This window comes from Lissotriton vulgaris, chromosome 1_1, assembly GCF_964263255.1.
Source record: "Lissotriton vulgaris chromosome 1_1, aLisVul1.2, whole genome shotgun sequence".
Lineage (NCBI taxonomy): Eukaryota > Metazoa > Chordata > Amphibia > Caudata > Salamandridae > Lissotriton > Lissotriton vulgaris.
In genome coordinates, this window is record NC_141685.1 from 345,164,421 (window position 1) to 345,191,775 (window position 27,355).

At 42.2% G+C, this 27,355-nt stretch overlaps 1 protein-coding gene across 1 annotated transcript in view; it reads left to right on the top strand.

The window, feature by feature from the left end:
- The first annotated feature begins 742 nt into the window (after positions 1 to 742).
- Positions 743 to 27,355, top strand: part of LOC147747155 (sodium/glucose cotransporter 4-like) — a 447,273-nt gene continuing 420,660 nt past the window's right edge. The window contains exon 1 of the mRNA XM_086952401.1: positions 743 to 917. Coding sequence (XP_086808527.1) covers positions 801 to 917 — 117 coding nt within the window. The 5' untranslated portion in view covers positions 743 to 800. The remainder of the gene's footprint in view (positions 918 to 27,355) is intronic.

Here is a 27,355-nt window from a genome sequence, read left to right on the forward strand (position 1 = left end):
GTGAGAAGAATGTCCTTCAAACACTCCATCCTTTGTAATGTAAAGCCAAGCTGCCTACAGTGAAGAAACCGACGGACCAGTAGAAGACAACATCCTTCAAGTCTAACATCTGGTCATCCTGTTTGGCGTCACCCTCAAAAGCAAGATCTCAGTGGACTGACCAACATCCCTCCAGGGCGCAAGTCCAGAAGAGCACGCCCACCGAGAACCAGGACGTCGAGCGCAGAAGAATTAATATTTCAGCAGCAATTTCTACCGTCGTCATCAAGCAAGCCGCTGAAGAGACTCAATGTAAATCTGTAATTAGTGTATATTTATGTACTTCCTCCCACAGGTTCGGACTTTTGTCTTTCCTTAATTCTTATCAAATTTTGGGAGGAATGTTGTGTCCTAGTGGACACAGTCTAGTTGTTCAAACATGTAATGCTACACCCAACACCCACCCACCACTGATGTCACCAACCACGTGACACAGATAATAAAAGGAGCCGAGCGCACGTGCTCGTGGCTCATTAACCCAGCAACCAGTGTGTGTCTGCGTCCAGTTATTTCTCCAATGAGGGCCTAGGGCCCTCAACACAATAGAGCTCCCAGCCGACTCCAGTTGATTCTATTGTGATTTCAAATGTGCATTATATTAACACCTCAATCGGTCTCTGGACCAAAGCAATTAGACAATTTAGAATTGTTTGTTTTCTTACTTAATCACTATTTTTCTTGCACAGGAATCGGTTGATGTGCAGAAGAAGGTTACTGACAAGTGCTTCAAAGTTCACCCGGAACACACTTCGCTCCCAGCCATGGACAGCACCACGACAGCCCCCAGCGGCACGGGTGTGGAAAAGAAGACGCTGGGCACTCCGGACATCATCGTGGTTGTGGCGTACTTCGTCTTTGTTCTGGTTGTTGGGATATGGGTAGGTCCACTTGTCAAAGTTCAGTTTAACACACTTGTAGCGCTCAAAACAGAGCCCGAGGGGTGACAGCTGTCAACCCCTCCCTCCTCCCCATCCTCCAGCATATATGTGCTTGGAGCTGGGCTGTTTATGCAGGGGCACCCGACCTTTCAGGCACAACTGGGAGGCTCAGATTAACCCAGCAATGTCCCCAACACTGCACAAACATGTATACAGTGGAGATATTCAGCTGACAGGGTTAAAGGTATTGTTCCTAACCTGGCATCTAAAAATTGACACTCAAACTCCAGTCTTTGTGGTTTATTCCAGTCCCTGACATCATATAATTCGCTTTCATACCAAACTTCATACACTTAAGACTGTAGTGTTACAATGATGTATAAAAGATAGCTATGAATCCAGCACCACTTGTAAGATCAGCCCATGTGGGGTATCTAACAACATGCATATATGAGTGTGTGCAGATGTGGACAGATTTGAACATATCACAGCATTCCATAGATGGGGAATGTATATTGTGGGTTATATATATCATTCTGATCTATCGCCTTTTTAGGTCCCGCTGAGTCAGCAGCATGCACTGCTCGGAGAGACATTTAGTAGCAGCTTTTGGTAGTGCTCCCAAAGTGGTCACCAGCTTGCTCTCACGCTCACAAGCACGTGCGCTCCTGTGCGCGTGCACCCTTGCATGCTTTAGCGCGTCATCGCAATCACTTTTGCTTTCACAGCAATCGTGATCGCGATGACTTTCTCTTTCACAGCCGCGCGGCATTACTATTAATGCAGCGCAGCTAATACTTGTTGCTTCTTGCAATTCCTCTCGCATTCTAATTTTGTAGCGATTCTCATTCTCATTCGCATTTGCAGGCTTCGGTTTTCTAATTATTAGTACTTCTTGCCAGCGGGGTAAGAAAGTAAGGGGCAGATTCATTTACTTTCATGTATGTACAAACCCGTGGTATGATCATGCCGCCCCCCTCCCTTTTATCTGCGGTCTGAGGAATATTTTGTTTCAAATTGGGTCTTCCTATTTTTATTTGTGAATGATTTGCAGGGCCTTATTTTGCATGACATCTAACCAGGTCTCAAACATTTGTAGTGTTTTATTTTTCCAGTGTTGTAAAATTGTTACTTTCACCAACTACGCAACTAAACACAGTCAACATTTCAGGGCAGACTCTTTCATACTCCTATGACTTTCCCTTCCACAATGATGATGCCGGTGGAAGTTAAGGTGGTGCAACGGGATTGGAAGATAGGGTCACAGTTGTAGATTAACTTGTGATGTTCATGTCTTTAGGCTTTGTGCTGTTGCCACTAGTGGCGCACTATCAGCTTGATGCGCAGAATGTTATATGGAATTAATAGTATGTGTGGATGCAGGCTGTGACTTGAGCAAGTTGAAGCCTCGAGTGGCTCATAATGGGCCTCACTCATCAAAGCTAATATCACATTAGCTTCTTTTCATCTGCTTGCATGGTTTACACCATCTATTGCTGAGGGAGGGTTGAGGTAATAGTCCACAGTTGAGGCTTTGACTCAGAGAGAGAGGGAGTCTCTCTGTCTCTCTTTCTCTCTCTCTCGTCTCTCTCTCTCTCCTGTCTCTCCCATCTCTCCTGTCTCTCCCATCTCTCCTGTCTCTCCCGTCTCTGTCTGTCCTGTCTCCGTCTCTCCCTCCAAACGGAATACTGGGGATTATCGAAACTCCAAGGGAGACTACACCTGGTTCTCATCTTCATTAGTGGTTTCCTAGATCTTGCGTCAGTTTCTACAGGCCCTAAATTACATGAGTGCTAATAGTTTACGGGTGTTATATTTGGAATGCCCGCCATCCTCCAGTACTTTGTGTTCTGGTGACAGTGGCTCTTTCTCATATTCCAGTTGTAACCAAAGTTTGTGGCTGGGAGACTTTTTAGCATCTTTTTCTTGGACAATGTAGTGTTATGCGAGAATCTGAAGTTGTTATCTTTTCTTTATAAACTGCTTATACTTCCTTGTTGTGAAACAGTGAAGGTATCGGATCCTACATCTGACCAGCCTGGATCTCAACAAGAGGAAAAACAGAACAAGGTGGCTGGACAGGATTATTCACAAAACCATTCCCCAGTCACACAGCCAATGGGTGAAATTTTGTTATATAACATGAGTTTGCTGATAATATGCCATTGATCGTCAGTGATGAGGTTAAAATGTTTAACCCATTTTATATGTATTATTGCTGCTGGCGTTGAGTATGGGTCAGAGAAAAAGTTGTAAATCTTGACAGCACTATGCCTTGAGTATTGCCATATCACAAGTAGGGACGGTAGGGAGGAATGCTTGGTAAGAATAAGGGACATATTATCAAGAACGGGCGATAAAATTATCACCACTTTATCGGGAGGAAACTGCCGCTAAAGCGGCGATAATGGGCTTGATAATATGTCCTTGTGAATTCACATAGCTGCCCAGGTTCTGGTGTTAACCTGGGCTGCTATGGAAATTCACAAGGGTATATTATCAAGCCCATTATCGCCCCTTTAGCGGCAATTTCCTGCTAATAAGGAGGCGATAATTTTATCGCCTGTTCTTGATAATATACCCTAAGTTTTTACAGTTCCACCTCAATCTTAAGGAAATGGCAGAAATTAAAGTTTGGGAGGGCATAAATAGTGGCTAATGCCGAGAAAGGAAGTGGATTGTCACTAGTATTTTACAGATCTTTGATCAGCCTGATGTCTTTGAAGGCCTACGCATTTGCAACCTGAGCTTCAACGTCAGTCTTAATTTTAGTGTTATGCCATAGTGATGCCCATCTGGAGTTATGGATAGGCTCCAGCACCTTTCGGTAAAACAGTTTAAGAGCATTCAGGGTATCTTTAAATATTCATTGGAAATGGGGTGGCAAAGATGTCGACATTGTAATAAAGGACACTGTACTAAAGGGAGCGCATATGTCCTGTTCTATCTCCAACCACCTGCAGGTATTGGATGTTTCTGGGAGAAGGCAAAAAAGCACATTGTGCCATCAGGAAGGCTGATTGGTAGAGGCTCTGATTTGAGAGATTACAACCACCGTAGGAGAAACGTTTCCTAAGGGATTTGTAGGAGCTCTCACTGTTTTATTACTCTACTGGAATTTTGAAGTTATTTGTATATGTGAAAAAAGGAAGTTAGAGCATGGAAGACACAAAATCTACTATTGGGATGATCATTATCTCAAGAGAGTAGTCTGTCCAACTATAACACCTAGCCCTTTTTGCAGGTTTATCCTTTTGCCTTCTATTTTTCTGACCCTGTTTTTGTTGGCAATAGGACTCTGGGTATTTTACCATTGCTGATCAGTGCTAAAGTGTATACACTTTCTGTGTGTTTATAATTGGTTATCCAAGATTGGCATATCTTATTTACTGGTAAGTATCTAGTAAAGTGAAATGTGTGTTCCAAAACCTGTAACTCAAATGCTAATAGTGAGCTAGCAGCACTGGTTGTGCCACCCACATGAGTAGCCCTGTAAATGTGTCTCAGACTTGCTACTGTATTGTCTGTGGGTGCAGTGTTTATCTGCCTTGTCAACCTGGCAAGTGCACCCACTTGCCAGGACCTATTATTCCCTTTTGTTACATGTAAGGCACCTCTTAGGTAGGTCACAAGTTACCCCCATGGGCAGGGTGCAGTATATGTGAAAGGTAGGACATGTGCTGGTGTGTTGTACATGTCTTGATAGTGAAATACTATGTAATTTATGTTTGACTGTTGAAAGGCTGCCTGTCTCATAGGTTAACATGGTAGCTGCCTTTTAACATCTTTTTAAGTTTGAAAAAGAATTTATTGAAAAAGAAGATTGCAATAAAGAAATATGCATTATATCTGCAATACAAAGTAAAAAGCAATCAGGCAAAAAATAGTACATTGCAATACAGAGAAGAAAAAGAAAGAAAAAATAGAGAGATAGAAAGAAAAGAAAGAAGAAGATGGGGAGGGGAATAAATATAGAACACTCTTCATATAAAATGCCTAATAAGCATAAAACATGTAAGGCTGCTGTCTAAAATGCCATACAATAAAAAGAAGAGAAAACAATTATTTACTACAAATAAGTAACATTGTATAAACTGTATCATGGAGGTTTGGGAACTTCCTCAGTAGTAAGGGTGCATTGGACGAGATTGAGCAGATACATCTAGAAAATGAGTAATCAGTAGCCATATCACGTTTATTAGCAAGTGTAATAGGATAAACATATGCTCTGTCTAGTCTATGATTGTAGAAAACACCATACCACCAAGCTTGAAAAGAGACGTTTAACACATTTTTCCAAGATTTAGTGATTTGCTGAAAAGCCACCGCCTGGAGAAGATCAATAATAGAAACATTAGAAGTCGGGGAAGACCATATGTCAGATAAGCTACCTAGAAAAATGTGGGTGAGTGAAAATGGGAGTTGAGTGGAAAAAATAGAATTAATTTGCCGCCATACTTTGGACCAAAAAATATGAATTAAGGGACAGGTGAAAAGCATATGTTTGAGATCTGCATGTGCATTAGAGCAGGACCAACATGTAGAAATGATAGAAGGATCTCTAGCATGTAATTTGGCAGGAGTGATCAAAAATCTGTTATATACAAAAAATAAAGTCTGAGTAGTATTGGCTGCTCTAGAAGATTTCCTTACTTTATTCCATATATTATGCCATGACGATATAGAGAAAGAGTCTTCCAGGTAAGATTCCCAATCCTGTTCTGTTTTAAATTTATCTCTAATAAGAGGCATGTCTTGTAGTTTTTTTTAAATTTGTGAAGCTGAGGGAGGAGACAAAAGAAAAGGAATAGTAAGTGAAGAAGATGCAGGAGGAGAAAAAGGAGCAGAAAAAGAATTGTAACTCGTTTGAACAGCAACGCGCAATAAATTATATTTATTAAGGAAGCATTGGGGAAGAGAAAAACGAGATTGGAGAGACGAAAAAGGGTGGCAAAGACCATCTTGGAAAAGTTGATAAATCCAAATGAGACCAAGAGAGTGCTAGTCTTTCCAGAAAAAAGTTCTATTTTTGATTTTAATAAGAGGATTGTACCCAAAGGGAGAATGTCGAAATCGAGTTCGGTCATCAAGACCATTGAAGAAAAAAGGAAGAAAGAGTTTTCTAGTATTTTTAAGAATAGGGAGAGACATCTTTGGAGGAACGTGCGATAGAGAGATAAATTCTTTAAAAGTAAATGGTCGAAAAAAGGAGGACTCAATTGCAACCCATATCGGAAAAGAGGAGATATCTGAATCCGAATCCAGTAGAAAAGAAACTGAATGGGAGAGGAAAAATGAAGTATGGTAAGAAGAAAAGTCTGGAAAATTAACTCCACCTAAAAGTTTAGGACGCTTAAGTTTGGCAAATGACATCCTAGCTTTTTTGTTCTGCCACAAACATTTTGAAAGGATAGAATAAATGTTCTTATAACAAGACTTAGGAAGATTAACAGGAATATTAGAAAGAAAAAAATAAATTATCGGAACCAACATCATTTTAATAGAACCTAATCTACCCCACCAGGATAAAAATAGAGGGTGCCATCTAGTTTTGGAATCTGTAAAAGTAGTTAGCAAATTTTTTATATTTAAGGCCACTGTATCTTTAATAGAGGGAGTAAACTCGAGACCCAAATATTTTATTTTAGAGGGACTCCAATGAAAGGATAAAATCAAAAAATCAGCATGAAAACAATACTTATTAAGAGGAAGAATTTCACACTTATCTACATTAGGTTTATAACCCGAGACCGCTGCATAGGAGGAGACCTCGGATAAAAAAGGTGGAATAGAGGTCTGAGGATGAGGAATAAACAAAAGAATATGCATAAGCAGAGAGCTTCAGATGATTCTCCCCATAAGGAAAGACAGTAATATCATTATTCATATATTCATATATTTTTGATAAAAAGCGGTTCTAATGCTAGGATAAAAAGAAGAGGAGAAAGAGGACATCCCTGACGAACACCTCTAAAAAGAGGGAAAGAAGAACATACAAGACCATTAGCATAAATAAAAGACCTAGGAAAAGAATATAATAGGGAGATATAAGAAATGAATTTAGAGCCAAAACCAAACCAAGATAGAGTAGAAAGCATAAAGGACCAATTAACTTTATTGAAAGCTTTTTCAGCATCCAATGCAATAGCGGCCAAGGAATGATTATAGGTATGAGATTTACTAAGAACATTAAAGAAAAGGGGAGTGTTATCCGAAAGAAGACGTCCCTTGATAAAACCACATTGTTCTCTACCAATGAGTTGTGGAAGAATTGTATCCAAACGAAGAGTAAGATCTTGGCAAAAATGTTGTAATCTAATTTGATTAAAAAAAATGGGCCTATAGTTTTTACATAAAGTGCGATCCTTATTATCTATGGGAAGGAGACAAATTAGAGCCTCTTGAAAAGAGCCTTCGGATTTCTGAGAAGGTATAAAAAAGGAAAATAATTGGTGAAGTTTGGGAACAAGAAAAGAAGAGAAATGGGAATAAAATTCTATTGAGAATCCTTCTGGACCAGGAGATTTGCCTTTTTTAAGAACATGAATGGCATCCAAAACGTCTTTGGGAAGAATATCTTTATCTAATCAGGAAAAGTCCACATCAGACGTTTGAGGAGGGGAATAGAGAATCAGTAATGAACAATATCAGAGGATAAGCGAGGAGATTCTGTGGTATAGAGATTTTGATAAAAATTGGTAAATTCATTCAAAACATCTTCATCTTTGTGGAGAGTAGTATTGTAAGAAGAAACAATCGAATCAATTTTCATTCGCTCTTTTTTAACCTTAAGATAATTAGCAAGAACATTTCCAGCTTAATTTCGTGTAGAATAAAATTTTGCATTAGATTTAAGTAAGAACAAATTGGCAGAGTTAGTAGATAATTTATTAAAAGAAAGTTTAGCATTAATGAGCTGAGTAAGGACCGAGTGAGATTTGGTCGAATAATAAGAATGTTCTAGCTGTTTAATTTGAGAAGTTAAAGAAGATAAAGAATGATGTGTGAGGCATCGCTTCTTGGCAACATAGGAAATAATGAAATCTCTAGAAGCAGCCTTAAAAGTGTCCCAAATTAATTGAGGTGAGGAGTGTGGTGGTTCATTTTCTGCAAAAAAACGCGGTGCAAAATCAAGGACAGCAGAAGTAAAAGATGTGTCTAAAAGGAGGGAATTTGTTAAATCGCCACCTTCGCGTTCGTTTAACCGGAGGGAGTAAATCAAGACCTAAGGACACAGGAGCATGATCGGAAATCAGTATAGAACCAATGTCAGAGTAAGTGATGTGTTGTGTCAGGGCTTTGGAAATAAAGAGATAATCAATTCGTGATTGAGAAGAATGGACGGGTGAAAAATATATATATTCCTGTAGTTTAGGATTGGAACGTCTCCAGGAATCAACAAGAGACCTCTGAGAGATAGTGGATGGAAATTGGGTATGAGCATGAGATGGGGAAAAACGAGAATTGGATTTCCTATCTAGAAATGGGTCCATAATCATATTACAAACCCCACCAAGAATAAAATAATCGTCAGTGTATTGCATGGAGGAGTGAAGGATTTGAGGCCAAAATAATTTATCATGTACAGTGGCAGCATATATGTTAAAAATAGTTAAAGGAATTTTGTTAACCAATAACGATACAACCACCCATCTTACTTCTGTATCAGCATCTTGAGCGATAAGCTGAATGTTCAAACTCTTATGACAAAGAATTGCAACCCCATTACATTTTCCCGAGCCAGGTGAAGCAAAAACATGGCCCACCCAGTTATGACGTAACTTAGATATTTCAACATCTTTGATATGCATTTCTTGCAATAATACTATATCTGCCTTCAAATGAGCTAAATGAGAAAGAACACGTTGTCTCTTAATAAGAGACCCCAAATCTTTAACATTCCAAGAAATTACATTAACTGGCATCTAAATTGTTTTTAAATGTCTAATAACGAGAAACTAAGCAACATTAGTATGAATAACCAGAAAAATATACAACCAAAACAAGAAGAAGCAATACGAGCAGAGTAGAAAAAAGAATAGAAAGGAAATATGGAAGAAAACTGAGGAAGAAATGTAAAATAGAATGAGAGATGATTGAAAAATAAAGGAGGAGAAAGGAGTTCTGAAGAGAAAGGAATAAGAAGGAAAATAGGAAAGAAGAGAGAGGAAAGCAAAAGAAAGAGAAGAGTACAAAAGAGAATCGTGAGAAGTAAAATATACGTAGGACATACCACAGGAAAACGAGAAAAACAGGGATGGTGAAGCCACATTAGGGAGATGAAACGAAGGACGAAAAGCTCCATGACGAGACGGCAGGGAAAGAGACAATCCCAAGAAGTAACGAAGAAGATAGAAAACGGTGTGGGACCATAATCGAAGCCACCTATAGAAGGAGAAAAGGGAGAAAAGTTATATGAGGGAAACAGGCAACTTGGCCGTACAAAAGTACACAAACAAGTCCACTATGTCTGCACAGATGAAAAAATACATAATAAACATATAACAGCAAAGGAGAAGGACAAAAAATCACCAAGGGAGAGAAACAAAAATGGAAGACAGATAAAACGAGAAATACAGAATATCATGGTGAGAGAGCTTCAGTCTTCATGGTCGAGGAATGTCCATTGATTCCACTCTGCAACTATTTAGGAACCTTTGGAGAAGTGCAGGATCTTCATAAGTGGTGGTTTTATTATTATAAGTCATTTTAAAGAGGCAGGGGTGGAATAAATCATCTCTCACATTCAAATTGCGTAACGCCGGCCTCATGTCCAAGAATTTTTCTACGTCGTTCTGCAGTAGACTTAGCATAGTCTTGGGCAAAAAAGAGTGTAGAGCCATTCCATATGATCCTTCCATGTTGTTTAGCAGCATGGAGAACGCAAAGTAAATCAGTATATTCAAGAAAGTACAAAATAACTCCCCTTGGTTTGGGAGAGGATGCTGAAGAGGACTTATTAGGGCCAAGACGATGTGCGCGCTGAATTTTTCAAAACACCAGATTCAGGAAGACCAAGCAGCGTCTCAGGCCTCAAATATCTCTTTAGGTAAAACATTTTGAGAGCCATCTTGGGTCATGATATGTTTAATCTGCAGTTATTACATTTAAGAGTGGTGGCAAGCATTTTCCCAGCTCTATTGCGAAGCAGCAGTACTCTAGGTTTTTGTCTATGAACACTACGATATGCCACATTGCTTACAATGGTATTGTAGGCATACTTCAATTATTTGATATCATTGAGTGAGGTCTAGTTATTAGAGTGTCTGAAAGCCGCTTCTTTATTTTTTACTTTAGTACCTAAGGTATGTAGTGCTCTCTTAATTTCACAATTTTTAGCTTCCATACATATATTAATATGCCCTCTGATGGCGCATCTCCTACAAAATTACTGGGGATTTGACAGAGTGTTCATTTTCTCTAAAAAAGTAACCTATTTCTAGCTGAAGATCCTCAATGACCCGATTATTTTCTAGTATTTCTGTGCTTAGCCAGAAAACTTCATTACTTCTTTTATCAGGCAGGATCTTGATATACACTGAAACCGCAGCATGGTCTGAGTTGAGAATGGGGTGCATTTTAACATCAGTGGTTGCCTTAAGGAGTGAGGCATCCACAAGTAATTATTCTATGCGTGGGAAATTAGAGTGAGGGGGAAACAATTCAAAATTGTTGTCTTTAAGGTGATCTCCAAACATCTAGGAGGTGGTGTGGGCAGCAAAGATTAAGCAATTGTTTATGTGCCCTAGACATTCTAACTTTGATAGCAGAGTGATGGTCCAAAATGGGATCCATAGAGGGATTGAAATCCCCACCTATTATTATTTTGGAGTCTCGTGGGATATCTGCACATTTTTAATTGAGGGTATGCCAAAATAAGGGATCACCTATGTTGGGGGCATAAAAGTTCATGATATAAAGATCATAAATACTGTTATTTATTCTAGTAAGTAACCATATGCCATTGGTACCATGTTCTGAAGTGATTACATGTATATTAGATTTTTTAGAGAGTAGACTAAGCAACCTGTTCTTCTTCCCACATGCTTCAGAACAAGTGAGATCAGAAACACAGCCTTTACTCATTAAAAGCGCTTCCTTTAAACAAATCATATTTTCTTTGAGTAATACTTTATCCGCTGCTAGATCCTTACAGTATTCCAGAACTTTGATTCTTTTAACAGGGTGGTGCAACCCCTTTGTGTTAAAGGAGACAACATTTAGGGAGGACATTGGACGATTTCCCTAAGTGCTGATTGGCAGGTCAATCTCTGAAGTAATAGATCTAGACATAGATAAAAATCAGGACATCATAAAGACAATTGGAATCCCAGGTACGATATAATAATACATACAAAAAGGGTTACCTAGAAAAGGAAATGGAAGAGCATGTGAAACACACAAATAAACCCTGTAGGGGCAACAATTCCTGCCTGCATTCAAATGGCTATCTATATATCCTTCCAGTAGAACACAATATAGTATTAATCTGAGTAGAACTTGATCCCCTCTGTTCAAGGTGGAATGACAAGATAAATCATGTTGTTCTTGAAGGATTAGGTTGGTATTACTGATGGGTCAGTTAAGTAGGACTAACAGTGAGGAATCCTATGATGGCAAATGGTCTACTTAGTAAGTCTCACTTAGGAATGTGGTCCTGCGCCTTTGATGGGGGGAGAATCATAATCCTCAACCCAGGTGTCCATAAATACATATCAGGACAAAGTACAAAAATGGTCTAGTACTTAATGTCGAGTAGTTTATCGCTAGTTGAATCAGAAAGTATGGGTATTGGTGAGAGAAAACCAGTGCCCTCTCCACAGTGTTATGAGTCTAATATGGACATATGTATAAAGAGGTATGCTATTACGAGAGCCAGAGTCAATAAACCAAACCACAGTGTTTCAGTAAACTAACATGGATAGGTCACCATTTTCTGGGTGGGCATTTGACTTCAAATGTGAGCCTAGATACACCTAGGGATGACATAGGATGATCACTTATAGAACTTGTTAACTTATCAACTTGTTAACAAGCGCAGCAGAGCAACGTTAGGCAAGCAACATAAAAAAAATAGAAGAAACGTTAATGAGGGAAAGATGCCATGATCTAGAAATTGAAAACAGGAATCCTTGCATAATGAGGAAATGACTCTGAACAAAATGATATATCTAAACTGTTGATGTAGGCACAGGATCACAATCAGGAGGAGCCGGTCGAGTGGAGCACTGTTGAAGAACCAGGAAGATTGCCAGAGTCCACTTGATATTCCAAATTGTTGTCTAGGAAGGTTGCTAGTCAAACGGATCTGACCTTTAGATGTGATTTGACATTTTTAGAAACCAGGGAACGAAAATAGAATCTTTATCTCCATAAATTATTTCCTGAGGTTCAGAAAACCTTTGCGTTGAATAACCATATCTCTAGCATAGTTCTGCGCGATGAAGGTCTAGTGTCATTTAATCATGCGTACCTTCTACATATGTTATGGGATTTGTTCTGTGTTGATTGCATAACAGTTAAAAAATCAGTGGTCTGGGAGTGGGCATGTTTTTCAGCTTAAAGGCTGGGATCCCATAGGCTCTTTTGATCTCAAAGTCTATGTTGAAGGGGGGGCGTGGCTTGCGCGCCGCTGCAGCATGGCGTGTCACGCTTGAGCTCCGAGGCGAGAGTGTCCCGTCTGATTATTTCCTCCGCTTCCTGACTGCCCCTTTGCGAAGAAACGGCATTCTTCTGCGGCGGAACATGCAGGGAGTTGTTTGAAGGCATTTTCGGCGAATTCTGCCAACAGCTGAATGTCTTCTCTGTCAGGCTCCTGTGACGCTCGATTCCCTCACGGGCGGCCGCCATTTTCCCGCTTCTGACGGAGCTGGCATTTCTCTTCAGAAGTGCCACCTTGGATACATTATTGCCGGATGTGGTGGCTGTCCAGGTCATTTTTTCTACGGTGCCTGAAGTTGGTAACATTTCTTTCTTTTTTCTGCTATTTTTGCTGCTTGGCTGGATATTATGTTGCCCACGCTCTGATTTTCTCAGTGCAGCTGTCTATTGCTAGTGCTGTTCTTTCTCTTACGATGTCTTTGCTGTGACCTCCTGCTGTATATGAGGCTCTATCATTCAATTTGGTGCCTGCCCTGCATATAAGTCCGCCGCTATTATTTAATTGGTGCCCATTGCGCTCAGTGTGCTGTATCTCACTTTTTGGGTGCAGACTACGCAGTTTTTGCTCTCCTCTTTTCCTCAAGTGGCTGTGTATTTTTTCTTGAAGACTGTTCCTTCATGGCTGCAAATATGGGCGTTCCTCGAATAACAAAGACTCAAAGGATGTTGGCACTTCGCTTAAGAGACTTAAGTCATTGTCCCCTACGCCTGAGTCCGCTCAGTCAGACACTAACTCCACTCTGGACACAATATTAACGCGCCTTAATGAAGTGCATGATATTGCGCAGTCAACAAAAACTAATACAGATTTACTGCAAGTGGAGGTGTCTGCTATTAGAAATGACTTCAAAGCCCTTTCTCTTCGTGTATCGGCCACGGAGTCACGTATCAGTGTCATCGTATGTAGAAACAATCCAGGTCCCTCAGCCACTTGGAGCGCTCAATGGCGGCATTGCGAAGAGATTTCACTGAGCAGGAGGACCGTAATCGTAGATCTAACCTACGCATTTTTGGTCTGCCGGAGGATGCAGAGAAATCATCTTCGTCTATGATTGAGTTCTTATATCATTGGCTTCCTGACACCTTACAAATCTCATTCCAGAGAGAATTTGAGATAGAAAGAGCACATCGTGTTCCAACGTTTCGTTCTAAATCGGCAACCCAGCTAAGAGCAATAATTTTTAAGCCACTGCGACATCAACATACAGAACAGATTCTTTCTCATATGCGGAAGGCTAAACATGTCGTTTGGGAAGGACATCGAATCTCAATCTCTCAGGACTTTGCCAGAGATACGGTCATAAGGAGAAAGGGCTTCCTTAATCTTTGGAAACGTCTTTCTGAGATGAACATTCCCTTTTCGTTTTCTGGTCCGTCGAAGTTCCGCATTACTTACAAAGGACGTTCCAGAATTTTCGACGAGCCGGCTGACTTAGCTACATTCCTGGACAACCAGTTGGAGATAGAGATGGAGATTCAAAGAGCAACATCGCAGGATCCTGGTGCCTCGGGCACTTGAACTGTCTCCTTGTGTCTCCTTGATGGTGGTTTTCTGTATGCCTATGTTTTCTCATCTCTCTCCTGTTGATCCTATATTTCGGTATTAATCTCTAACTCTGTTGCTGGAGTTTTTCCGTTCTCCTTATATCCGCACTGTCTTCTCTTTGTATCCCTTTTCCTTAGATTTCTCCTTTTTAGATTTCTTATCTGTTTCTCTTTCCACTATTGTTGCTATTTATTTTTCTATAGGTTTCTCGGTCTTCCATTTCACTCCTCTCCTTAACATATCTCCTTTCTATATTCTCTTTTTCTTTCAGAGTCATGTTGTTTACTCTACTTATCTATTTCATTTTCTCCTCTTTGTACTCTTTCTAACCTATTTCTTTTGCTGGCTTTTTAGTCGGTCATTCTTTCGGTTTCATTATCTTGTCTTCAGCCCTAGTAGTCTATATTCCATGTCAATATTCATTTCACGTCAGTTTTTTTTTCCTTCCTTGATTCTTGTCTATTACTAATAGTTACCTTTCTTTTTCTGATGTGTGTCATTTCTTTTCTTTCTTCTTCGTTTCTATTCTCCTATTTTCTTCCTTTCTTTTCTTATATGTTTATATGTTCCTGCATTTTCAATTTCAATTACGTATTGTTAACTTTATGCAGTTAAGGATTGCTCATTAATTGAATATTTCTTTTTAGGATATACATAATTATCTTCATGTATTTATCTATTTTTCATGCTTTACCACATTGTTTTGTTTCATTATCAGATTGTCTGATATTAATACATAGTATAGGTATGACTCTTGATATTGGATTATTAACTTAACTTAGTGTGATTGTACAGATTTACTGGTTACATTGTGCCTATTTATAATATTAGGCTGATATTCGTTGCTAGTTTGATTGTTCCCATTTCCTACTTTAATGCCATCAGCTGGATATATTCTTGGGGCTATTGATATCAATTAATATTCCTCCTTGTACGGGTCCCTTGCTCGCCTTTCCACGTTCTCCCTAGTATGAATTTGGTCTTTTTTAGGCCTCCCCTACTGGTTCTTCTCTCTCTTCTCTTTTCTTCTTTTCTGTCTTTTTTTCTATTTCGGATTCTCCACATGGATACTCCCTTTTCGTTCCTTATGTTTGCTGGGTGGTTCCTTGTCTCTGTGAGGTTGGTTGTTTCTCTGTCATCCATGGCGTCTTTTTTCTTTTTTTATGTACTTCCATGCCGGGTTTGAATGTATTATCCCTTAATGTTAAGGGTTTAAATCATCCGGTGAAGAGGTCAAAAATCTTAGATTATTGTAAATCTCTTTCTTCGGACCTGATCCTTTTTCAAGAGACCAAGGTCTCTACCAGAGAGGCGTTGTTTTTGAAGAAGGAATGGGTTTCGGATGTTTGCTGCTCTGATGCCTCTGGCAAACGAAATGGGGTCGTTACATTAATTTCGAAGAATTCAGGTTTATCTATAATTTCTTCTGATCATGATTCTGAGGGTCGTTGGTTGTTAACTAAATTGTCGGATGGACATAATGATCTTTATGTGATGAATATCTATGCTCCTAACATTGACGATCCGACCTTTTGGAAATCGATTACCAAAAAATTAAATGATACCCCGCATTCTGGGAATCTTATTGTTGGCGGTGATTTTAATTTACCAATGGACCCTATTTTGGATAGGAATTCAGCGTTTCAGTTTCGCCCTCCAAAATCCCACAAACAAATGCTTAACATGTGTTCCTTCACTCAGCTTCAAGATATATGGCGTCTTCACAATCCCACTGGTAGTGACTTTTCTTTCTTTTCTTCACCTCATTCTTCCTTTTCTCGTGTTGACTACCTCCTTGTTCATTCTTCTCTTGTTTCGTCCTCCTCTTCTCCGCTTATTCATCCTATTTTGATTTCTGATCACGCTGAGGTTACTTTTCCGCTGTCATCCTTTGCACCTAAATCACGTGCTCGTTCCTGGAGATTGAATACAGAAGTTTTGCATGATGCTACTCAGGTTACTGAATTCTCTAAGGCTATAGAAACTTTTTTTCATGAGAATGAAGGTTCTGTCTCTTCCCCAATCGTCCTCTAGGATTCGTTTAAATGCACTTTCTGTGGTCAGGTTATTAAATGTATGTCCAAACTGAATTCTGATATTAAAAAAGAGCTTATAGATCTATCAACTGAAATTAAAACTCTGGAAGCCACCTTTAGGCAATCTAAGGATGCATCCTGTTTACAGTTAATAAAACAACTAAAATACAAATATAATACTATTGTTACTAAAAGAGCCCATATTGGAGTACAAGCGCAGAAATCCAAAATATTACTGTTAAAAATCGAGCTGGGAAGATTCTTGCAGCTACATTAAAATTTCAGGATTTCTCCTTTAAGTCCTCTCAAATTTCTTCTATTACTGACCACTCGGGATCTAAAAAATTCCAAACTGGTAAAATTCTTGAAGTTTTTCGTGATTTTTATAATAAATTATATACTCCTTCTAATCAATCCTCTTTTGACCAGTGTCAGGATTTTTTAAAATCGGTTCTGGTTCAGTCGGTTTCTGAGGATGATCGTATTTTTTTAAAGTGGCCGATTTCCCCGGAGGAAATTGTTTTTTTTAAAAAACCTTTATTCAAAAAATAAGGAGATACATGCGCAGGCCCACAACCATCATGGCCGGCCGCAAAGACAGTCAATAATAACAGGAAAAACTTAGGCCAGTCAGCAAGCAGGACATGTTAAGGTACACCAGACGTGGTTGTGAGTCTCGCAACACAGGATTTGAGGTTTTCATTTTTAAATTTTAGAAGAAGAGTAGGGGCTGCAACAACAAGGACATCACACCTTACAAGAGAGATACACAAAAGAGACGAGGGGGACTTACCCCCATTACAGTCGGAGATAGGCTATAACTACAGCAACTATATATTCTAGGCAGCCGCGGTGGTAATACTGGAGAATAGGCAATCTTACAATACACAACATTGCTAAATATCACCCCAGAGAGCCCACCCCCCAAGAACGGAGAAACAGAGGCTTGTTGAGAGGCCGGAAAAAGAAAAAAGGTGCAAGACCAAGAGACAGCCAACCCTACGAAAGAGGAGAGCGATAGGGACCATAGAACAAAACAAACTAAAATAAACCCCCCCCCCGCACCTGCCACCCTGCACCCCTGTAATGGCTACGGCCTAACCCACTAACAGCGTGCCTGTCGCCCCGGAACAGCCCCACAGAAGGGAAAAAGTACAAGAAGTGGAGGAGGAGAGAAACAGACACACCCCCGGACACCCGGTACCCCCCGCCGGCAGTGACCCCCCCAAGGCACATTCATCATCAATCAAGGCAAACATTCGGCATTATCACGGGGAGGACCGTCACCAATAAAAATCCCCCCACCCCTCCCCCCTGGCCCGGTGAAATACTTGATGCAGTCCCGGCAAAAGAGAACTGAGCAATCCTGGGAAAGTAGAAGTCAACCCTGCAAGCTACACGGGTAGACCCATCGCCAAAGTCATAACAAATGCAATCAAAGGGAGCGTCTCAGGTGGTCCGAAGCAGTGGCAAGGAGCAAAAACAACTCAAAGTCAAAGTCAGCCCTGACCAGTGCGAATCCGTTCTGGAGCCCATTCCGACCAGGCCACATCCGACCAGAGGCAGAAAAAGCGTCCATGGCAGTCCGAGGCATTGAAGATGGAGCAAAGTCCGGACACAAAATGGCGGTCTCCGTTACACAGACGGGCCTGGACGAAGAAAAATGAAAATCCCCTTCGACAGGACCCCAAGACTCGGCGTTGACGAACAGGACCTCCAGCAACGATACACCATCGGATAGGAAACTTGAAGGGAAGACCAGGCACTGTAGCAGATGAAGGAGAAGGGAGGCCGACTCCCAAAGGAGCGAAGTCGGGCTGCCGCTCGGGCATCTTAAGATGGCGGGTCAAATCGCTCGACTGGACCACAAACTGCTGTTAGGTGTTGCAGCGTCAGTGGCCGGTCGCGAGCAGACATCGTCCAGCTTTGCCGCCAGGGAGACACATGCGACGGTGACTTGCGAGCGGAGCGCCCCAATCGCTGCCATTACGGAACTCAATGAATGTGCGCTATTCATCCCCTCCATCCCGGGACCCAAAGGACGGAGGGGAACACAATCTCCAGCCCACATCGCCGGGCTCTGGGCACACATTTAGCGATCTCAACAACAGGGGCGCCCCGAACTGGCACACTCAACACAGTCACCGGCCGTGGGTGCAGCCCGTCAGCCCCCGGACCGGGAAACGAGGGTCGGGCACACAGCCCCCAGCCACGGTGCAGGAGGATCGCAGCACGTCACAATGTCTCTTCTCCGGCACCTCCCATCAACGAGGTCACAAGTCGAGAGCGGACAGAATTATTTAAGTCAGGAAGACCGGCCACAGTCGCGGTCCCGCAGCCGATGTTGATCAGTTCCCGCTCGGACAGTTCAGAAATCGAGGTCCCGGCGGCAGCCCGGGAGTAGGCCGAAAATGGGACACGACATAGCTCCGTCGCTGAGTAAGTTAGGAAGTCCGGGACAGCACCGTTGGCAACAGGTAACCTTCATACATCCAGGCACAGGGCGTGGGTAGAGGATAAACAACAGGATAGACAAGCCGCCGGCGGAGGTTGGCGGAGCCGGGAGCTTATGTGGCCATCTTGGTTCGCGGCGTAGCTCCTCCTCCCCCTCAGGAAATTGTTACCGCAATTAAAGCTACTCGATCTGGCAAGGCCCCGGGCCCTGATGGTTACCCTATTTTATTTTATAAAACTTTTCTCCCTGCGCTTGTTCCCAAATTGCAATCTGTCTTTGATTCTTTTGCTAAGGATGGATCTGTTTCTGGTACTGTGGCTAAAGCTACTATAGTAGTGATCCCAAAAGAAGGGAAAGACCATTCGGATCCCAAAAACTTCCGTCCTATTTCTCTTCTCAACATGGAAGATTTTTGCCAAAATCCTGGCCAAAAGATTGGAATCCTTTATCCCTCATCTTGTTCATCCCTCTCAAACCGGTTTTGTGAAAGGACGCCTTGCGCGAGATAATATACGCACTTTTTGTCACATTCTTGGTGCAGCTAAACGGTCTCAACTTCCTGCCACGGCCTTGGCCCTTGACGCTGAAAAAGCCTTCGACAAGGTCTCTTGGCCGTTTCTTCGTGCTGTTTTATGTGCACACAACCTTGGCGACTCCTTCATTAATATGGTAATGTCCTTATATTCTCAACCTAGAGCTAACATTAGAGTTAATGGTGCTACGTCGTCATTTTTTAATCTTCGTCAGGGCACTAGACAAGGTTGTCCTTTATCTCCGCTTTTATTTTTACTATCTATTGATCCTCTTCTTAGACTAATTGTGTTACACCCAGACATTAAAGGTTTTTCTTTTGGGCCTCACTGTATTAAAACTGCTGCCTACGCAGATGATGTTCTTATTTTTTCAGACGATATCGCCTTGGCAATACCTGCTATTTCAAATACCATTTCCCTCTTCTCAACGGTTTCAGGTTATACCCTAAATAAAGATAAGACAGAAATGTTCCCTTTGAATGCCTATTGTTTCCCTTCTCATATGGGTTCTGCGGGCTTTAAATGGCAGTCTACACATCTGAAATACTTAGGTATTTATTTCTGTTCTACCCTTTATGCCACTACTGCCTATAACGAATCCCAGACTCTTCTTAAAGTGCGTCGTCTTTTGGATACATGGTCCCCGAAACATATTTCCTGGTGGGGTCACCTCCAGACTCTTAAAATGATGATCACACCCATTATTAATTTCGTTTCATCCATGCTTCCGGTTAAGTTATCAGATTCCTTTTTTCATGAAATTGATGTTCTGACATCTAAATTTCTGTGGAATGACAAACGTGCTAGACTTGCATACAAATTCTTGCGACGACCTTGCGATATGGGAGGTTGCAATTTTCCTGATTGGGAAAAGTACCAAACTGCCTTTTTGGCTTCTCAAGGTGCTTTATGGTTCTCTCCTCCACCTCTTCATGTTCCTTCTTCGGGCCCAATATTACTCCCACTCTCATGTCCTATTGGGCGGCTAAAGGGATTTCTCTTGTTAAACATCTTTATGGTGCTTCTGATGAGCCATTACCCTTTTCCACCTTGGCTCAAAAGCATTCTTTAACAAATCTTGATTTTTATACTTTTCTTAAAATTAAAGTGGCTCTTGCTAAGGTACGTCTTCATCCTACCTCTTCTACCATTTCTCTTTTTCATATCTGGACTAAATCTGGTCACGTAGCCTCCAACATTTATAAGTTTTTATCATCTGCCTCACTACCCGCACATACGGTTGCTCAACAAAAATGGTTACACCATTTTGATCATGACGTTACGGATCATATTTCCTCAGATACTTGGCAATTGATTGGTAAACTCTCTCTTCGCAATAAAATCGCCCCATCTTTAATGCAGTCTAAATTTTTCTCTGTTAACCTCCTTCATTGGACGCCTGTTCGTCTACATTCGCTCAATCTTAAAGATGACAATTTATGTTGGAGTTGTGGATTGTTGGCGGGTGATTTCAGCATATGTTTTTTGAATGTTCTCTGCTTCAGCCTTTTTGGAACCTCATCCATAAACATATCTCTCTCATCTTTGGTATTGAGTTCCAACTCTCTTTTCCTTTAATTTTATTGGGTCCATTGGCTGCCCCTACTCCTCTCCCCTTAGATCCAATGGAATTACAGTTGATGGATCTCCTTCTGACTGTTGCGGTGAAAGTCATACTTATGGAGTGGAAATCCTTTTCTTCGGTTTCTTATCATACATGGTGGGCTTGGGTATCCTTTCTGCGCAGCGCTCACACTTCGGTTGATCAAGCTCATCTCTCTCCATCTATCTCTAGTTGGGTTTGGAAAGCTTTGGATGATTATATGGATTTGTCGTCAAAAGGGTTGGTTGCTCAGTTTCCTTTTGATTTGTCTGTCTAATTGGTGTCTTATGTTTTTACGTGTCGTGTTGGGTTAGTCCGGTGTGAATCCTTCTTCTTTTTTCTTCTTCTTTCTCTTTCCTGTCCTCTGTCCCTTTCCATCTTTTCTATCGCTCTCTCTCTCTGTCTTCTTTCTTTTATTCTATATCCTCCCTTGTCCCCGATTATAAAATTTGATAGTGATAGTTTTGTTTATTGCTTTGATAGTAGCCTTTACATAATTGGTTCCTTTATTTATAACAGGCTACTTTTACTTTCGAATGCATTCACTTTGCTTACACCTCAATTTTAGCCTCTGATTGTGTGTTGATCTTGACTCAATTGTGTCACTTTTATTATATTATGTACCTTCTATTCGTTGTCACTTCTTTATAAATAAAATACTTTGAAATCAAAAAAAAGTCTATGTTGAAGGAAATTTGAGGGATCCAGGTTACTAGGAAGTTGGCAGAGTTTTCAATCCCTTCAGGCAGTCAAAATAGGCAGCATCATCTTACATTCCACCATCTCCTCAAGGACCCCGGAGACCATTTTGTTCAAGTTTTAAATGTTTATTTAAACACAGCTGGTCCTTATTAACATTATTACGAAAGTGCCCAAGAAAAAGGTTTTTGGAATGTTCACAGGCATGCAATTCAACACGGTTCTCATTTAAGAAACCCAAATGCAAATGAAATATTAAACAAATTGTCAAATCAAATTAAATATAACTTTATTTTACTCACTAAGCCATAAAATACATTAGCGTCACAATTTATACATAATTAAAATCAACCATTTAATAGTTAAAAAGTGCATAAATACTTTTATAATATCATATCCTCTATTTCACGGCTCACATAGGCATCAATTTAACAGCATTGAAAACTACACTACAAACATACAGCCCCTAAAATAAGAACCCACCCTACAGTGCAATGCCTTTCTCCCTTATTTTCTCTACTTGTAGTAAACATTTCACAATAGAGAACCAAGTGAGACAAAAATTAAATTGCTGTGAAAACAACTAAAACGGCCTACATTATACAAAATGTAAAGGTTTTACAACGTTATAATATATGCTTTTCTAGGCAAAGCAAACAATTCACAGAAAAATCATACGAAGTGCACATTGCTCTGAAATGTTATCATATGGGAAGGGAGGGCCCGATTCACAGGTACTAACTTAAGGCAAAATCCTAAACTTACTACCATCTTGGTATTCACAGAAGACACTTACTCATTTTGGTATTCACAGAAGGCACTTACTCATTTTTGTATTCACAGAAGTTAGGAGTCCTACCTTTAGGAATCCTAAATGCCTTCTGTGAATACTAAAAGTCTTAAAGTTAAGGGGGCTTATTATCAAGGGGGTTTATCTCCGGCTTTAAATGCCAAGAAAGCGGAGATAAAATTATCTCCCTATTACCTAGCTGTCGTTAACACCAGTTAGCGACAGCTAGTAGGAGATAGCGACCATCTTGGGCCCCACTTTGCATGTCAGTGATATTTATCACTAATGACATGCAAAGTGGGCGTGCCAAGATGTTAGCGACTGGAAAAAGTCGCTAACATCGCTATCTCCTATTACCAGCTTTTGGAGATATTCGCACTAAGCGCGAATATCTCCAAAAGCTAACACCTGCCTGAGCAGTTCTTAGCCATGTTATCCAATGGGAGGTGGATAACATGGCTAAGAGCATTAGCTCGGTAATGCATGAATATCGCTGACTTTTCAGCGATATTCATGCATTGCGGCCGATTTTTATTGCATTTGCGATAAACCTTGGTAATACCAAGGTTTATCTGCGATAATAATCGCTGCAGCTCAGAGGTAAATTTTTGTCTCTAACCAAGCAATAGCGATAATTATCGCTATTGCTTGGTAATATGCCCACTGATTTTTCGCAGTTTAGGAGTAGTAAAGTTAGAACTCCTAACTTTACTACTCCTAAACTGAGAAAAAAAAAGAAACTGGCCTGCACATCCCACGCGTCAGGCGGGAAAAATCACTATAAAAGCAACAAAAAAAACACACCAAAACCAATTTTAACTGTGAAGCACCATGGATGCACCTGGACCGAACCTCACAAGCCCCACAGACCACCAGCAAGGATCTTCAGTGTCGGGGAAGGTCAAGGAGAAGAGGAAGACGGGGTGCAGTCCGCTGCAAAACGAGATCAGCGTCATGGAGTGACAGAACACTACCATCAACTGACCCACAATTAGATTAACGTGAATGCAGTGAGTGTAGAGGAGGTCAACGGAGGAGAACAAGAGGCGCTAGCATGATGTGAAAAGCAAAACCAAGCACAAACCTGCTTCCAACAGGAAGGCAGCAACAGCGGCCGGAGGTGGAAGTCCTGCACCACAGGAGGAGTTGGAGGAAATGGAGCGCATGGTCATCATTGTGGAGAAGGTGCAAGGATTTGGGAGTACGGACACAGCTTAGAGGACCTTACACAACATCAACAGGGTGAGTAACAACCAGGGACTTTGGGGACAGTGGGAGATGAGCTCAATGACACACATGCACAACGATGTGTAGCACACTGCACACCCACAATGACCCAGGATCACGTCCCTGATCCCCATGGCACACTGCAGCACACGCACATAGTAATCACAGCACATCCCACGGCAATGTGGTACAAAGTGCAACACCAAAACTGTCAAACAGGGGACACAACTGGGTCAGATAATGGGCAGAAACAGGCCAATCACATCTAACAGAGCAGGAAACTGTGAGATGGAAATGTACGTGTACAACCTCACATCAGTAATGTAGTTCAAATGTCCACTGTTCTGCATCAAATCGTCAGCACCTCCCAAACAGTCACAATGTACATTGTCATACAGTCTGCATGTCAACAAGAACAATGTGCTAACATACATGTCAACACAATGTCAACATGCATGCATCTCCTTCACATTGCAGAGGGACAAACAACACCTCCAGCAGAGCTGACCAGACAACTCATCAGTGATGCTGGAGACGACCACCACATCTTCAACACTGACACCCTACAACAGCTCATGGACATCTTAGGTTATTTCTGATGCAGCTGGTGGGTGTCACACCTGCATCATCGTCCTCATCATCATCCCAGGTCTCCCGCACTGCCTGAGGTGACATTGCTGCGTGAGTTCTCTGCAGCACATAACCAAAACAGAAATAGACGAAGACTTGTGGTGCACTGAGTTAGTGGCACCTGGAGTGCTGAGCAGGGTATCAGGCAGATGATGACATCCACAACAGGTGTGAGCAACTCCATACGTCTGACAGTACGGCTGCTTCAACTCTGGCAGTTGGCATTTAAAGGGGGTTCTAGCGCTGGTGGTGTGTGCCTTCTGCGGTGATGGGTTGTCCAGGCCGGTCAGGACTCGATTTGATGTGTGAGCCCTGGTGGACCGCAGTGTAGGCCAGAGGCAGCAGACAGTGCACGGTCACAGACACATGGCATTGATGACCCAAGGCCATCGTCTCAGAGGCCATCCAATATCTCAAAAGACAGGGTCCCTGACTTGAGCTGCACAGAGTTAGTGGCCCCGGATGCACTGTGGCCGGCACAGGTACACCGCCACGGGACAGTGACTTGCAGTGCACTGAGGTAGGGCCACGCGGACTGAGCGGGTCCTCGTCGATGTCCAAAGGGAATGTGGCAGAGGGGGGCAGGGGACAGTGGAAGGTGTCCTCCAGTGCATAATGCAGAGGGCAGAAGCCATCCGGAAGCGGCAAATTGAGGAGTGCAATGCTACTGCCTTGTTACTACCACCAAGTCTGTATCAGATGCATGAGGATGAAGACAACCCCCAGTCCATAGACTCAGACGCCACCAAAGTTCAACCAGAGAGTGTCCATGAATGTCGGGAAATGGACTCAGTGGCACCGGGGTTGAGAAGGTATGCAGACTACGATGAGGCCGGTGCAATGATATGGACTCTGCCATTGCTAAATCAAGACTCAGTTCCAAATGTGTGACCAACTCAACCGCAGTGTAGACGGAAGGCGTTTCCAGCCAAGGGCCACAGAAACATGTGGTTGGGATGCTGTACAAATACTTGGTGGCACCACATCAAAGGGAGTATAGTGATTTTAAGTCTGCATTTCCATGTGTACTCGGCCATTGCATTATCAAGACTCCAAATTTGTGACCTACTCAAGCTTAGTGTGGCCCAAGAGCAGTAGTCCGCGAGGGCCCACAGACAAGTGTGGTTGTAATGCTATGCACAGACTTGGTGGCACCACATCGAAGGGAGTATAGTGACATAAAATCAGCCATAAATAATGTTCTGTGCCATAGTGTAATTAAGACTCAGTTCCAAATGTGAGATCTACTAGTCCGCTGTGTATGCCATTAGAGTACGTAAACAAGAAAGTAGTACTGCGGGCCTTGCTCGCGGAGGCCGTGATGGTCGTAGCAGGTTGCCAGACACATGCCGGTGTGGACAGGTGAACATTGAGGCCTGGTTGCCCAGGGGCAGGCAAGATGGGTTCGAGGACCAGCAGCCTCGGGTGAAGCAGGCGCACAGGATCACAGGCAACACCGCTCACGGCGACGGCATCGGCCTCGTGGTGGAGTGCGAGGCGCTGGCCTGGCAGAGACGTTGGGCATTCTGGAAGAGAACCACGCCCAGAGCTATGTGCTTTTTATTCACGCTGGCCTGGTATACGCCGGGCTAGCCCACTCCATTCACGCTTACGGGGGGGGGGCGTAACAAGCTACATGTCCGTGAGCTTCCCCACTGGCTGGGGTGACATGGTTGTGTCCACTGTCCACTACACTCCAAACACCAGCGTTGTATGTCAACATGGATATGTGTGTGGTCTGCATACTACTGTTGGTCCAGCACATCCACAGCATGCTTGGCATGGTGTACATTCTCATTCATCGGTCAGTTGCCTCCTTCGCACGTGCCTGGTTCCCACCTCTTCCCACAATCTGCTATCGTGTGACTGAAGTGCCATGCTGTTGATGGCTTATGTGCATGGCTGGCCCAGATTCCCACAGTTCATTTTGCTGTCGTGTCTGGTGGGTGGGCATGTTGTTTGGCATGTTGTATGTGAGTTTGTAATGTGTATATTCCCAGTGTTGTGAGTTGCCTGATTGTTGAGTTGAGGTATGTGGTGTGTTCATTTGGTACTTGCCAACAAGCAGTGCATTTCCTTAGGTGCCATCCTGAGAGCGCCAGTTGATGATGGACTGTCGGTAGATGTAGGAATCATGCACACTGCCTAGGTGGTTGGCGTTGACGTTGGTGAAGAGTGCCTGGTGCTCCTATATTGCCTGCACATTGATGAAATACGTGTGCTTTCTGTTGCGGTCATTGTGTGCAGTGTTGCCAGGGGGCACAAGTAGGACACGTGCCCAGTCAATTGCCCCCAACATGTGCAAGAAGCCTGCTTTGGGGTAGACGCCTTGCTTGGTCTCCAGCTGTTCCTGCGCAGTCTGTCTTAAGTTTGTCTTAAGACAAACTTAAGACAAAATCCTAACTTCTGTGAATACAAAAAGTAGTACGTTCATTCTGTGAATGACAAAAGTAGTAAGTGCATTTTGTGAATACCAAAATAGCAGTAAGTTTAGGATTGAGTCTTAAGTTCACTCTGTGAATCGGGCCCGCAGAGTGCAGCTGAAGCTGAAGCGATGTGTAAGTACTGAGTTACAGCAAGTCCGCAGTGCGAGGATCCCATCAACAAGAGCTTGTGATGCATTGTCCAAAGTAGATGATATGCCGGGCGGTTGGGCAATGCATCAGTTCTGACTACCTCTCCTTTGTCAAGTACCTTTTGCCAACTTCCAAGGTCCAGGACTGGAGTGACACATTTGGCAGGGTAGGGTTATAGATTGCAAAGCCCAGATGCAGGGTCAAGATGGTTGGAGTGTTAAATATTGGACGGACTTGTTAGCATGAGCTGAAAACCATTTTGTATTTCTGGCAGCCATTTTAGCTAGCCATGTGCTGCCACCTGCTCGCCATGTGCTCTGTCTCCCTCAGTGTTGACTGCTCTTGTAATCTGCCTAGAAACGAACTATAATCAGCATCTTCCACCTTCGCACATGCTCAGTTGAGCTTGGAGCTGTCCTTGCAACTGTTCCTAGTCTCTAAATGTCAGGTTGTGTTTGCCAAAAACAACAACTGTTAGCTCCTCCCACTTTGTTGAGCAAGCAGAGCTTGTATGCCCATATTAGCCATTTTGCATGCTTACATGAGCCAGGACTGCCCCTTGGTATTATGCCGACTATGTAACCCTAAGCATATATAAGGCCCCAGTTTTCTGTACTCCTTAGACTGCCTCATTCATTTGCTACGGCTTCTGGTGACATAGTCTTCCTCATCTGAGGTTTAA